The 12,638-nt window shown below is 45.7% G+C and overlaps 1 protein-coding gene across 1 annotated transcript; it reads right to left on the minus strand.

The window, feature by feature from the left end:
* Positions 1–8,288: 8,288 nt before the first annotated feature.
* Positions 8,289–11,406, minus strand: LOC128093861 (uncharacterized protein K02A2.6-like). Its single transcript, XM_052711711.1, has 4 exons — positions 10,699–11,406; positions 8,902–10,590; positions 8,716–8,858; positions 8,289–8,364 (listed from the first exon to the last, which is right to left on the minus strand). Exons 1-4 carry the CDS (start codon positions 11,404–11,406, stop codon positions 8,289–8,291), a joined length of 2,616 nt encoding a protein of 871 aa, XP_052567671.1.
* Between the last annotated feature and the right edge of the window lie 1,232 nt (positions 11,407–12,638).

The following is a 12,638-nucleotide window of genomic DNA, read 5'->3' on the forward strand; positions in this document are numbered from 1 at the left end:
TGATGAATTTAAGAATTTAAGAATTTAAGATCAGGATTGCTAGGATTGCTTGTTTTCAAATCCGTATTGGCTTATTTAAAATGTTATGCTTGAATTTTGCTTTTTACTCAATACAAATGACTTGTCTCTTGCATGTCCGGCAGTAGATCGACAATGCGTTGTCCAAAATTAAACAAACACAGCCCCAATCTGACCTAAAAAACTGAACTGCATCACTCCAGATTACCAAAATTAATTTTTCATGCGTAAACTTGCAGCACGGGAGGGAAAATATCTTCAAACTCGAAGAATTGAAATCGAAAAATCACTCATCACTCCTAATGTAAACATTTACTGACGTGAGGGCAGCAATCAAATTGTCTAAGAATATTGAATTGACCATTGTGGCACCCCCTACAGCGTGGTGCAGACCCGTTATGCTATGCTATGCTATGCTATGCTATGCTAAAACCCATACAATAGGCTTTAAGTATAACTATTCCACTACAAAATGTCGGGTGAATCATTCGTCCGAAGGTTTACGGTCATAGATTTCCGAGCATTTTAATTTATTTTATTTTTGATGACTATTTAAATGCATTTAGGACACTTTTAAGGCACATTAGCCATTTTTGCGATTTATTTGGACACGCGAGGCGTGTAGGCCAGACTCTGGTGAAAATTTTGATGTATTGGAATAGAATATTTGGTACCTAATTGGGTACTAAAGCCCTATGTCAATTTTTTTGTACAACGGTAAAAAACACGATTAAAAACCATTTCTGATCACTTTTTTTCATTTGAATGTATTTTTTTTTTTAGACAAGACAACATGTTTTCGATAGATCAACTATAGTCCCCTTGGAACGAGCTGTCAAGTAGGAGCTTTTCTGTCAAAAAGGACCGCGAGGTCAATTTTTCAAAATTGATTTAAAAATCCATTTTAAGCTCTTTGTGGTCGTACAAAGGGTCATTGTACTCAGAAAAATAAGCTTTATCACTGTAAACAATAATATCAGCAATCTAAGCTTCATTTTAGGACCCAATTTAAGAATTTAAGAATTTAAGAGCCGGGAACCGTGGTCACCCAGTCGGCCCAGTCGGTGGCATTTTTCGAAACGAGATTTGTCTGATCACGCCTTCCGTCGGAAGGGAAGTAAATGTTGGCCCCGGACTAACCTAAAAGGTTAGGTCGTTAGCTCAGTCCAGGTGTAGGAGTCGTCTCCCTGGGTCCTGTCTCGGTGGAGTCGCTGGTAGGCAGCGGAACTAACAATCCAAAGGTCGTCAGTTCGAATCCCGGGGTGGATGGAAGCTAAGGTGTGAAAAGAGGTTTGCAATTGCCTCAACAATCAAGCCTTCGGACACCTAGTTTCGATTAGGAATCTCGCAATCGAGAACGCCAAGGCAATGCTGTAGAGCGAATAATTTGATTTGATTTGATGAATTTAAGAATTTAAGAATTTAAGATCAGGATTGCTAGGATTGCTTGTTTTCAAATCCGTATTGGCTTATTTAAAATGTTATGCTTGAATTTTGCTTTTTACTCAATACAAATGACTTGTCTCTTGCATGTCCGGCAGTAGATCGACAATGCGTTGTCCAAAATTAAACAAACACAGCCCCAATCTGACCTAAAAAACTGAACTGCATCACTCCAGATTACCAAAATTAATTTTTCATGCGTAAACTTGCAGCACGGGAGGGAAAATATCTTCAAACTCGAAGAATTGAAATCGAAAAATCACTCATCACTCCTAATGTAAACATTTGCTGACGTGAGCAGGATAAACTCTTTGTTTACAAACTCACATTGGCCCAATTACATTGTTTTGCTTGGAAAAAACCATCCGTCAGACGATTTGCTCCCGGTAGATCCCGGAGCTAACCTGAGTTTTGTTTAGATTCGGATGAACACGGATGAACTCGAACCTAAATTATCTCTCGCACAAGTACCGCGGTGGGCTTGACGCGGGTGCCAAATTAGCTTTGCATCGCAATTAGGTCCCTGCGGTGGAGATGCCCTTACAGATGAGGATTTTAGATGGAAATAGGAAGAGAAATAAAGTAAATAATAATAAACGTTCGTCCGATTTCTTTATTAGTCACATTTCTACGGGTCGATATTTATTAGCTGCAAAACCACAAAAAAAAAGTTTATTGGCTGTAATGGCCGGGCAGCGGTCGAGATGAACTATTTCGCGACATCGCGCACGTTCTGGGCGTTGACGTTGTCATTGCGCTTCTCCTGCTCGTGCAACGAAAACCAACGGTTGTCGCACAGCCGGCCAATGTCATCGCAGATTGACGTCTTGACCATCCAGCTGCAGCAGCATGTTAGTCTGGTTCTGTGCACGATGCATCGACTGGTTCTGCAGGTTGAACACCATGTCCGCGTACGTGAGCGGATCGCACATGAAGTAGGTGCCCCACCGGCCGGTGTCGTTGTAGCACGTGTTGAACCACTGGAAGATGTGGCAAAGGTTGTGCTCTGCGGCGGCCGCGGCAGTCTTTCACGCGAGCGATCCCTCGCGCTGATCAGCGTGTTGGCGACCATCAGCGTAACGTTATCTGGGCGATCCAGCCACAACCCTCGACGGCAGTGACGACGTGCGCCAGCAGCGAATCATCGCAGACGCGCGCTTCCGAACAGGTGAATCGATGGGGGCCTTTCTATCGAAGGTGTTGGCAACTTTTCTGAGGCTAGACTCGGCTTGACCAGGTCTTCGTGCTTGACGCCACCGGCCACAACTAGGACGATGCGGGGATAGTGTGATTGGCCGGGCAGTGGTGTAGTGCATATCGATGTAAACTTGCAGGTCGGCCTTGCCAAACGAGAGGAATTCAATGGTAGGCGGTCGCGTGCAGACGGTCAAAGATTACTTCCTCAGGTTGCTCACGACCTCCTGCATCTCACGCAGGATCACACCCCGCTCGATTTCAACCTCAACCAGCGTCGAGTTCTGAATGATCGGTTCTGCAATATCGGACAGAACCTCCACCGCTTTCGGCACGTCCGTGGACAGACACTTGGCGTAGAAGACAGTCTGCTCGCGAAACGTTTACGCGTTCAAATGCATTCGTGCACGGCTCAACGGTGGCACTCTGCGAGCCGGAATCCGCACTGGCCACACAATCACCCCTGTTGGCGATGGACTCGTCCAGCTTGAGGTAGATTCCGACGACGCACTTCGACATGGTCGGCGGTTTCGTTCTTCGAGTTCAACTGCTTTCAATAGGACTCAAGAAATTCTGCGTTTTTTAACCAAATCTATAAAAAAAATTATTAGGATGGTGAGAAAATGTGTCGATGCTATGGATTTTGAGTTATTCGTCATGGAAGTAAGGAAACTTACATTGCTGTCAGCCTGGTGAACCTGCCCAAATTCCGTCGTGGGCATTAGAACCGACCGGAATTCGTGCATGCCCTCTCAGAAGATTCGCGACAGGTAGGCCGGTTAGGCGTCTGAAAAGTGGGCATAGAAGAAGAGCGAGAATGTTTGTTACGGCTGTCGAGTGGTGCAGGGTTGGACAGTCTTTACCACCGGGCAGTTGCGATGACGGTCCCTCCGGATTAGTGGCCGATCAGCTGAAAGGTGGCGTATTGGGCGGAGACTTGTGTGGATCCACCATGAACCGTTGCGCGATTCGCTGCAGGACATTTTGGGTACAAAACGTGTTCAAGGCCAGCTGGTTGAGCAGGTTTTTGTGCTCAGAACTGATGTTGCTGCTATTTCCACCTGCCGTGGCCACCGTTAAAGCTGCTCTAAGCGGTAGAACCTCCACCTCCGCCACTCGACCGAGTTGCTACTTCCCGAGCTACCACTGTACTTCCACCGAAAACCTACTCTGGCTCCTCGCGGCACTTCTCGTGGTCCTGCCGGTTGTGGTCGTAGCCGTCGGTGTGAATGGACTACCACAACCGCCGTGATTCCGTGACATTGGTTCCAACAAAATTCGTCCTCCAACAGCCACTTTGCCACGTGTCATTTTTTTTTGTTTGGCTCTTCCACTGCTCGAATCATATACGTCAGCGAGAACTGTCATTTGGTTGCTGTCAAACTCATTCGAGCAGTAGACAGCTCACATCGCGCGATTTTTCTACATCGCGATTGAATCGTGCCAAATCGCGCCAAATCGTGGTAAATCGTGCTCATCGACCGTCATCGAAGCTGAATCTTGAGCTCATCTCGGGAGTTACATCCCCCTCGGATTTTTGAATATTTACGTACCATTTTTGTATGGACAGCTGCCAAAATTCTATGGAAATTTGTATGGGTGAACCAATGCATTGCAATGACACAAAATAGCTTCTTTAGTCATAAGGAAGGCCTCACAAAGTTTGAGCCAAATAAAAAAATACACAAAATAAAAATGATCGAAATCGGCCGATTTCCTAGAGAATTGCTCATGTTCGACATGCATGGTGCAGATAAGAAAGATTTTTGAACCCTCTGGTATAGAGTTATCTACGTGCGCATGTATTGCGTGTACGTACACGAAAAAAAGTGAGGTTAAATTTTGTACCAGCCAGCAAAACAAATGGTGTGCTAGTGTGTGTGAGATCGGGCTTAGATAGCTCTATAGACGTGCATGTGGCAATATTTGTTTGACAGTTCGTAGAAGCACACCCCAATCAAATGAATCCGAATTCTGAAACGGAATCTAATTAGAATTGTACACAAATTCCGTTTCAAACGCAACAACCGGTTCGAACACGGAACCGGTTGTTGCGTTTGAAACGGAATTTGTATACGATTCTAATTAGATTCCGTTTCAGAATACGGATTGAGTTAACTGGGACCCTGGGTGTTTGATTGATATCATGGGATGTATTTAGTTTAAAATCTTAAAAAGTGTAACACATTTTCCTCACATTAGGCATTTTAGCAATGGATTTTATTGAAAATTTACTTAGCCACATGTCATCAACTTTTAATCGAGAAAGCATATTGCCTAAGCAGGAAGAAATAGCAGAAGACGAAACATTTAAATGGAGAGCATTGAAGAATAACCAATTTGCAAGCAGATCAAAAAACTCTCAACCAAAACATTCAAATATAAATATTTCTTCGGCACCATTTGCAGAAGATATTTCTGCATCCAATACTAACTTCGAACGAAGTGAAGTTGTTATTGAGATAGCAAATGGAATAAGTAATGCGGAAATTAAAGAAGCCCTAATCACGCAACAATCTGCTTCAGCAGAAAATGGAGAAAGTTCGCATCAAAATTATACGTATGGCAAAAGTGAAACCGAAATCTATAGAACAATCAACTTGCATGATGGTGACAAATTTGAAACCGTTTCCACGTCAAATTTGTTCAAACACATGTCTTCCACTTTTAATGCCACCGGAGAAGTACATACCAAAAACATTAAAAGAATAAAATCATACGAAAAATCTAACAAATTCAACGTTTGTACAGTTCGAAGATCAAACCGGCTCAGACAAGACAGCTTAAAAAATGAGTGTACTGATTATCAAGAGCAGAGTATTATAGAATGTCCTGGAACTGCTGTGAATAATTTAAAGTTATCTCGTAATAGTGAATTTCTACATAAAACAGTTACAAGTCTCATAGTGCCAAAACATGATGCCGTAAATCAAATCACTTTGGAATGCAAAAACATAAATCTCGATGATGGTAAAAGTGCACCAGCTGAATGCGCCAACAAAAAAAAATATTCTTCATATCAAACAATCAGTAAACAGAAAACAATATTAAATATGAGTGTAAAAAAACTTGCTGCATCAAACAATGGAATTGAAGAATATTTTAATTTGAAAGGAAAACATACGGCAAGCCACAAGCAAAACAATCGCAAACTTAAAAGTTTGTTAAATAAGAAATCCGTCAGACATAACGATGCGGAAACGTTAAATGTGTACTCTAATATCGAAAATACATGCCGTTTGAGAGGTAGGCTCTCTCGACCTATAAAATTATCTGCCAAAATTTTAGCAAATAAAAAACTTAGACATGGATTCGAGCTTCAAAATAGTGCTCGCTTGGGATGTAATTCAAAAATAAAACCATCAAAGGCTTCTCCAGATTCCGAAAAACTACCTGGAACAGAGCAGCAGACTTTTTTTTCCAATTCAAAATCAAAAACAGACAATCCTGATAGTCAACAATTTCTTGGTCAGATCAAGCGGACAAATCTACCTAACAACAAATCACCAGAAACTAACAGAAACCAGAATAAATCCCAACTTCAGCAACTAAATAAATTCAAAGAAAGATATTTCCGAACACTGGGTTTGCTAAGTATTAATAGCAGCAAGCAGACTTCGAAATCGAAAGAACATATGGAGTTAAAATTCACTTTTGAACCAAATGAAAGTATTTGTCCTGACGCAAAAGTTGCATCAGCAAATAATGACAAAAAAAAAAGATCAATGATTCCTGGACGATCAATACCATCATTGAAAACAAGGGCATTTGAAACATGTTGTTGTGAAAAAAGTTTCCCGTACTTTACTGCGAGAGTGCAAAGTCGAATCCTATGCACAGCTATTGACGAAGTTCACGGAAAACTAATTAAGTGTGGTAACAAATTGGAAGGAAAGGCACAAAACTTTTTAAGGCCTAGTTTACGATCAAGCTATCAGTTATTATGTAAATTGCACTACAAAAGATTCCGGCGACATTGTTGCTGTGCACAATGTGGGATTTATTGTACGCAGGTTAGTTAAATAATATAAATTTATTTCAAGTATTACTAAGTTTATCAAGGGGTTCACTTGATCACTCAACGCAGGGCCGTGCACAGGATTTCCGAAAGGAGGGGGGTTTCTCGGTAGGGGCGCATGGGGTGCTCGTTTAAATGGTGTAAGGGCGCTAACAGTCAATCTTTTAACTCAATAAATAATACAGTGGACTCTCTCGTTGTCGATATTAAAGGGACCGTCGTGAGCGGGAGGTATAACCGGCTCCGTGGCTTAATGGTTACGGCTTCTGCCTCACAAGCAGAAGGTTCAGGGATCAAATCCCGGTCGGTACCTTTGAAATTTGGAATCAGGAATTTGAACTTTGAATATGAACAAAAAAACGAAATTGAATCAGGTGGGATTCGAACTCACGCCTTTGGATTGGTGGTCTGGGACGCTGAGCAGTCGGCCAACAGACGGTTTACACTCTAGCAGTGAATTGATCCGTAGTGTTGAAACATGTTATCTTCTCATATTAAATACGCGCTGATCCCTGAATTGCCTGACGGGATTGGAAGTCTAAATATAGATCGAGTTTCCTTCAGATGCTTGCTTCTATTGGTACGTTCGTTTGAACAGCCAGTGTGGCACTGAGTGCCGCACTCGTCGGTGCCAGTTTTGGTTCAAACGAACATTCTTTTTCAGTGTGCATGGAACTCGCATGAAACTGAAAAAATATCGAGTGCGGCACTAGAGTTTCAGTTCCAAGATGGCGGCGAAACTCGTGCGGAACTAGCGCGAGTTTCTTCAAAGAAACACTTTGACAGCTCTGAGTGCGGCACTCAGTGCCGAACTAGCCATCAAACGAACGTACCATATGTTTAGGCGGGGCCGAACAATGCCCAGCGACCTCGGAATTGGACCGCAAGGAGCTCTGTCATTCTGAAACGGGTCGTTGGAAGCAGCGCGAGGGCTATCACCACCTAATACCCGGGACTGAGATAAGTTGTATCAGCATTCGGCATATACAAAGTCTGATACAAACTATACTTTCCCATAATATCGCTACCGGTTAGCGGGTATTGGATTGGAACACACACACACACACCGTCGAGAGCGGGAGGTATCAAATTATAGAACGAAAATCAAAGCAATCTATTTGAAGGGACTGACAAATTTATTGACAGCCGGAGCAATATTTGTTATATTCTCAAGAAATAAACTCGTATATTCGTTAGTAAATCTTTATTCACGAACTTTACTCGACGACGGTCCGATTGAGAATGAGCCTGGGTGGCGTGTGTGAGAGTGTGGTGTATGTGTATCAACGTGTATGTGTGTGTCTGTACAACAAGTTGGTACGTAAACCACAGGGTGCTACCACAACATCCTCCTCACTTTAACAAAGCTAGTTCATATCGTAATCCCTAAGCCTAGCTGGAATTTTAGTTTCTCTCTTCGGTCTAATTTTCGGTGTAACGGCATTCGATTGTTGCACTGGTTCTCGAACACGTGTTGCTGCAGCAGGCGTTGAATTTCCAGTCTGTCCGGTCGCCACCTCCACTGTTGATGGTGATGATGGAATCTCAATCGCAGCAGGCGGTGCCACTACGGTTTTTTCTCGTTGACAGTTAGTAGAGTTGTCGAGTCCGGTAATCAGTGAAACTGCCTCGGAGTTGTGCTGCGACGGTTGCGGGACAGGCGGTGTAATCGCATCGGAGTTCCGATGCAGCTGGCGGTTTAACGTGTGTCAGGCTTCGTCGATATTCGGCTCCCTCCACATCGACCAGGTAGGATCGCTCGCTCAGTCGGTCCAAGACTCTTCCCGCAGACCACAGCTTGGTAGTTCCAAGATGCAGCTGTACGTATACAGGTGAGCCAGTCTTGAGTTCTGGAAGCTCTCTCGTCCTCTTGTCGTAGTGGTGCTTATTTGTCGATTGCTTCAGGAACTGCTTCAACCACCCGCGGGAGCAGTTTGGCTGTCGACGATGGGATTCCACACCGTGTCGCGCGGGAAAACTGACGAGCCGCGGGACTTGACCCGATTTTGTTTGGGATGTTTCTCCAGTGAAGAAGTGCATACCAGAAGTCGGCTCCCGTTTCTTCAGACTTCTTAAGCAACCGTTTGGCGATCTTAACGGCCGCCTCAGACTTTCCGTTTCCTTGTTGGTGATGGGGCGACGAAGTAACAAACTCGAAATCCCAATCTCGCGCAAACTCGAACATCTTCTGGTTGACAAAGTTCGTTGCATTGTCGCTGAGCACCCGCTGGCTTTCCGTGGCGCGCAAAGTTTGTCTTGCACGCTGCGATGACGGCCTCCGGAGTCAAATCCTTGAGGATGTCCACTTCGAAGAAGTCGGAGTAGTGGTCAACGGTTACCAGAAATTTGCGCTTGGCACCACGATACTCCGCCAGGAAGACATCCATCGAGACCAGCTGGAAAGGATGGATCGGGATGGTGTGGCTCAACATTGGAGGATTGGGCTGAGACGCTGCGAACTTGGCACACACAGCACACTGCATCACGACGTCCTTTATTTGTGTGCTCATCCCTGGCCAGAAAAGGTTGTTCCTGGCTAGCTTCAACGTCGCCTCCACTCCGTTGTGGCTCACGTGGCAGCATTCGACCAGTTTGCGACGAAGACTGTGCGGAACCAAGATTTGATCTCCGCGAAAAACTAGTCCATCCTGTGTACAGAGCTCGTTGCGATAACCGAAGTAAATCCTTGCTCCATCCGGGACCCGGTCAGCGGATAGCGGCCAACCATGCTGAATGTAGTCGGCTATCAGCTGCATCGTTTGGTCCTTCTTTGTTTCGGATTCGATTTCCTTCAGACGACTATCCGAAACGCTCAAGTAGCTGCTGAGGCGAACTTCTTCGAGTTCACCGGAAAATCTGCAAATGTTGAGTTTTTGGTACTGATCCGCTGGCTCCTCCTCGAGAATCGGGGCTCGCGATAGAGCGTCTGCGACGACGTTTTCCTTCCTAGAGACGAACACAATGAAAAACCGATACCGCTGCAGGTTAAGCAGCATGTGCTGGAGCCGGCGGGGGGCCGCCAGGAGTGGTTTTCGGAACAAACTGATGAGAGGTTTGTGATCCGTCTTGATGGTTGTCATGGGATTTCCTACGATCAGCTGATCGAACCGTACGCACGCAAAGAGGATCGTCTTGGTAAGAGTCCGCGAGGCGTATCCGATAACTCCGTCCTGCTGATAAACCACAACGCCGAGACCAAAACAGCTTGCATCGCACTCTATGGTCAGTGGTTGCTGCATGTTGTAATACCGTAGGGTTCCGGTATCCGCCACGAGAGATTTAACCCGTTGAAACTCTTCTTCCTCGACTTGCGTCCACTGCCAGGGAACGGACTCAACGATCAGCCTACGGAGATTCGTCAAGCTGGCGCTGAGGTTGTTCAGGAATCGACTCAGATAGTTGACCATACCTATGAAGCGATGGACTTCTTTGCGGTTGGTAGGGGTCGGATAGTTCTTGATCGTCGCAATCTTGCTCTCGTCCGGCTTGATCCCTTCGTCAGTCAATACGTGCCCGTAAAACTTAACCGAAGTTTGACACAGCTTAAGTTTGGATCGATATAGCTTTACGTTGTGCTCCTCTAGACGAGTGAGGAGTCGTTCCAGGCAATTGTTGTGGTCTTTTAGCGCTTCTCCCAGGATGTTTCTAACTCCGTATACCAGCAAATCGTCCGCTATGCATTCAACGCCTTTCAGCCCCTGAATGACTTCTTGCAATCTCATCTGGAAGATTTTGGGTGCAGGGGCGATTCCGAACGGCAAACGGATCCAGCGGAAACGACCAAAAGGCGTCCAAAAGGTCGTCAGTTTGCTGCTGGCTTCATCGAGTACGACGTGCCAGAACCCCTTCTTGGCGTCCACCGTGGAAAAAACTCGGGCCTGTCCAAGTTCCGGTAGAATCTCGTCAAGTGTGACGAACTGGAGGTTTGGTCGTTTAAGGGCTTTGTTCAGGGGTATCGGGTCCAAACAAATTCGAATTGATGGCGCGTCTGGATTCCCTTTTTGAACGATGACAATGTTGCTCACCCAGTCCGTGTGCGTTGTCTCCTTCACGATGATTCCCTGCTCTTCCAACGACTCCAGCTCCTTCTTCAGCTTGTCCCGCATCGCGATGGGCACACGACGCGGTGGTTGAATCACCGGTGGAATGCTGTCGTCTACATCCAAAGAAATCGGTCCAGCCAGCTTGCCGAGGCCGTTCAAAAGGTTCTGTGGTGACCCATCAGGCTTCCCAAATGAAACAGCTTTGCAGAACTTGACGAATCCCAAAATTCGAGACGCTTTGGCTGACAGCAAAGGACGGTGATCGCCTTCCACGACCTGCAGAACCAGCTTGTACCGCTTGGCATTTCGGCGACAGGGAATCTTCACTTGCCCTAGGACGTTGATAGGGTTGCCGCCGAAGCTTTGCAGGCGATATTTCGACGAGAGCAGAGCTGGATTCGCTTCACTTGTGAGCTTTGCCAAGCACTCGACGCCGATTAGGCTGGTATTTGCTCCTGTATCGAGCTCGCACTTCACTGATTTCCACTTTTTCGCGAACTTAAGGTCCAAGTCAGCGTGAACACTTCCACCACTTTCCGAGTTGTCCCAATTTTTTCCAATTTCGAGTTCATCACTTTCATCCGAAGACGAATCACTTTGGGACGACCCGGAATCTTCCTCTGAATGACTTTCTTTGATCTCCTTCACTCGTTTCGACTTGCTGCTGCGCTTATGCTTCACTTTACACATCTTCTCGAAGTGTTTTTTTTTGCCCACACTTATGGCACTTTTTCCCCAGAGCCGTCAGGCACCCTTGGTGAACTCGTGATTGGCGCCGCAAAATTTGCAGCGCAGGTTCTTCTGCTTCGGTCCGGAGATCTTGTGGACGTCCGATCCACCAGGGATGGCTAGCTCGTGTGACCGTCTTGCCGCGATTTCCTCGGCTCGGCACATGTCGACCGCTTTGGCCTACGTGTGACCGTCTTGCCGCGATTTCCTCGGCTCGGCACATGTCGACCGCTTTGGCCAACGTAATGTCGGTGATGGTCAGCATTTTGGTGCGCAAACTTGGCCACCTGTTTGCGGTGACTACCTTGTAAGTGACAAGCTCCGCTTCCACGTTGCCCAGCTTTGCTGTCTTGGCCAGCAGTTTGAGTCTGCTAGCATAGTCATCGATGGTTTCTGTCGGGAATTGAGCCGCCGAGAAAAAATCCAAGCGGTCCACGATGACATTTCACTGGGCTGTCACCTTTTCCTTTATGGCTTTCAACGCTTCCACCGGGTCGGCTGTCTGAGCTTCTGTAAGCTCGAAGTTGAAATACTTCCGCCTGGCGGGTTCACCGATAACGGTGAACCGCTGCCAGCGCTGCCGCCGGACCTGCTGCTGGCGCATTCCGCTGCGCTGTTACTCTTCCAAGCAAATCTTGGAAAAGCTGTTTCTGGTGTTCCAGAATCTGTTTCATCTGTTTTATTTTCGATGAGGATCACTCACTTTTTAGCACTTTTTCTTTGAAAACAATATGGCCGCCACTGCAACCCAACGTGTTCTGTCGCGGACAGTCTTTCACTCTCTGTGAAACAAAAACAAGATGGCGCCCGACGCTTAAAAAAACTTGTCCCGACACGAACGAAAAAATAACTTTTCTGCACTTTTCTCGCGATTTCTACAATGACGCCAAAAAAATGCACTTCAGAAGTACGCGGTCACTTCTGACACCATGTTATGTTCTCAAGAAATAAACTCGTCTATTCGTTAGCAAATCTTTATTCACGAACTTTACTCGACGACGGTCCGATTGAGAATGAGCCTGGGTGGCGTGTGTGAGAGTGTGGTGTATGTGTATCAACGTGTGTGTGTGTGTGTGTGTGTGTGTGTGTGTGTGTGTGTGTGTACAACAAGGTGGTACGTAAACTACAGGGTGCTACCACGACAATATTGATATCATCGTTTTAAAACATTTTTTAAAAACTCCTGGTTTTCA

The sequence above is a fragment of the Culex pipiens genome, chromosome 1 (genome assembly GCF_016801865.2).
Source record: "Culex pipiens pallens isolate TS chromosome 1, TS_CPP_V2, whole genome shotgun sequence".
Classification (NCBI taxonomy): domain Eukaryota; kingdom Metazoa; phylum Arthropoda; class Insecta; order Diptera; family Culicidae; genus Culex; species Culex pipiens.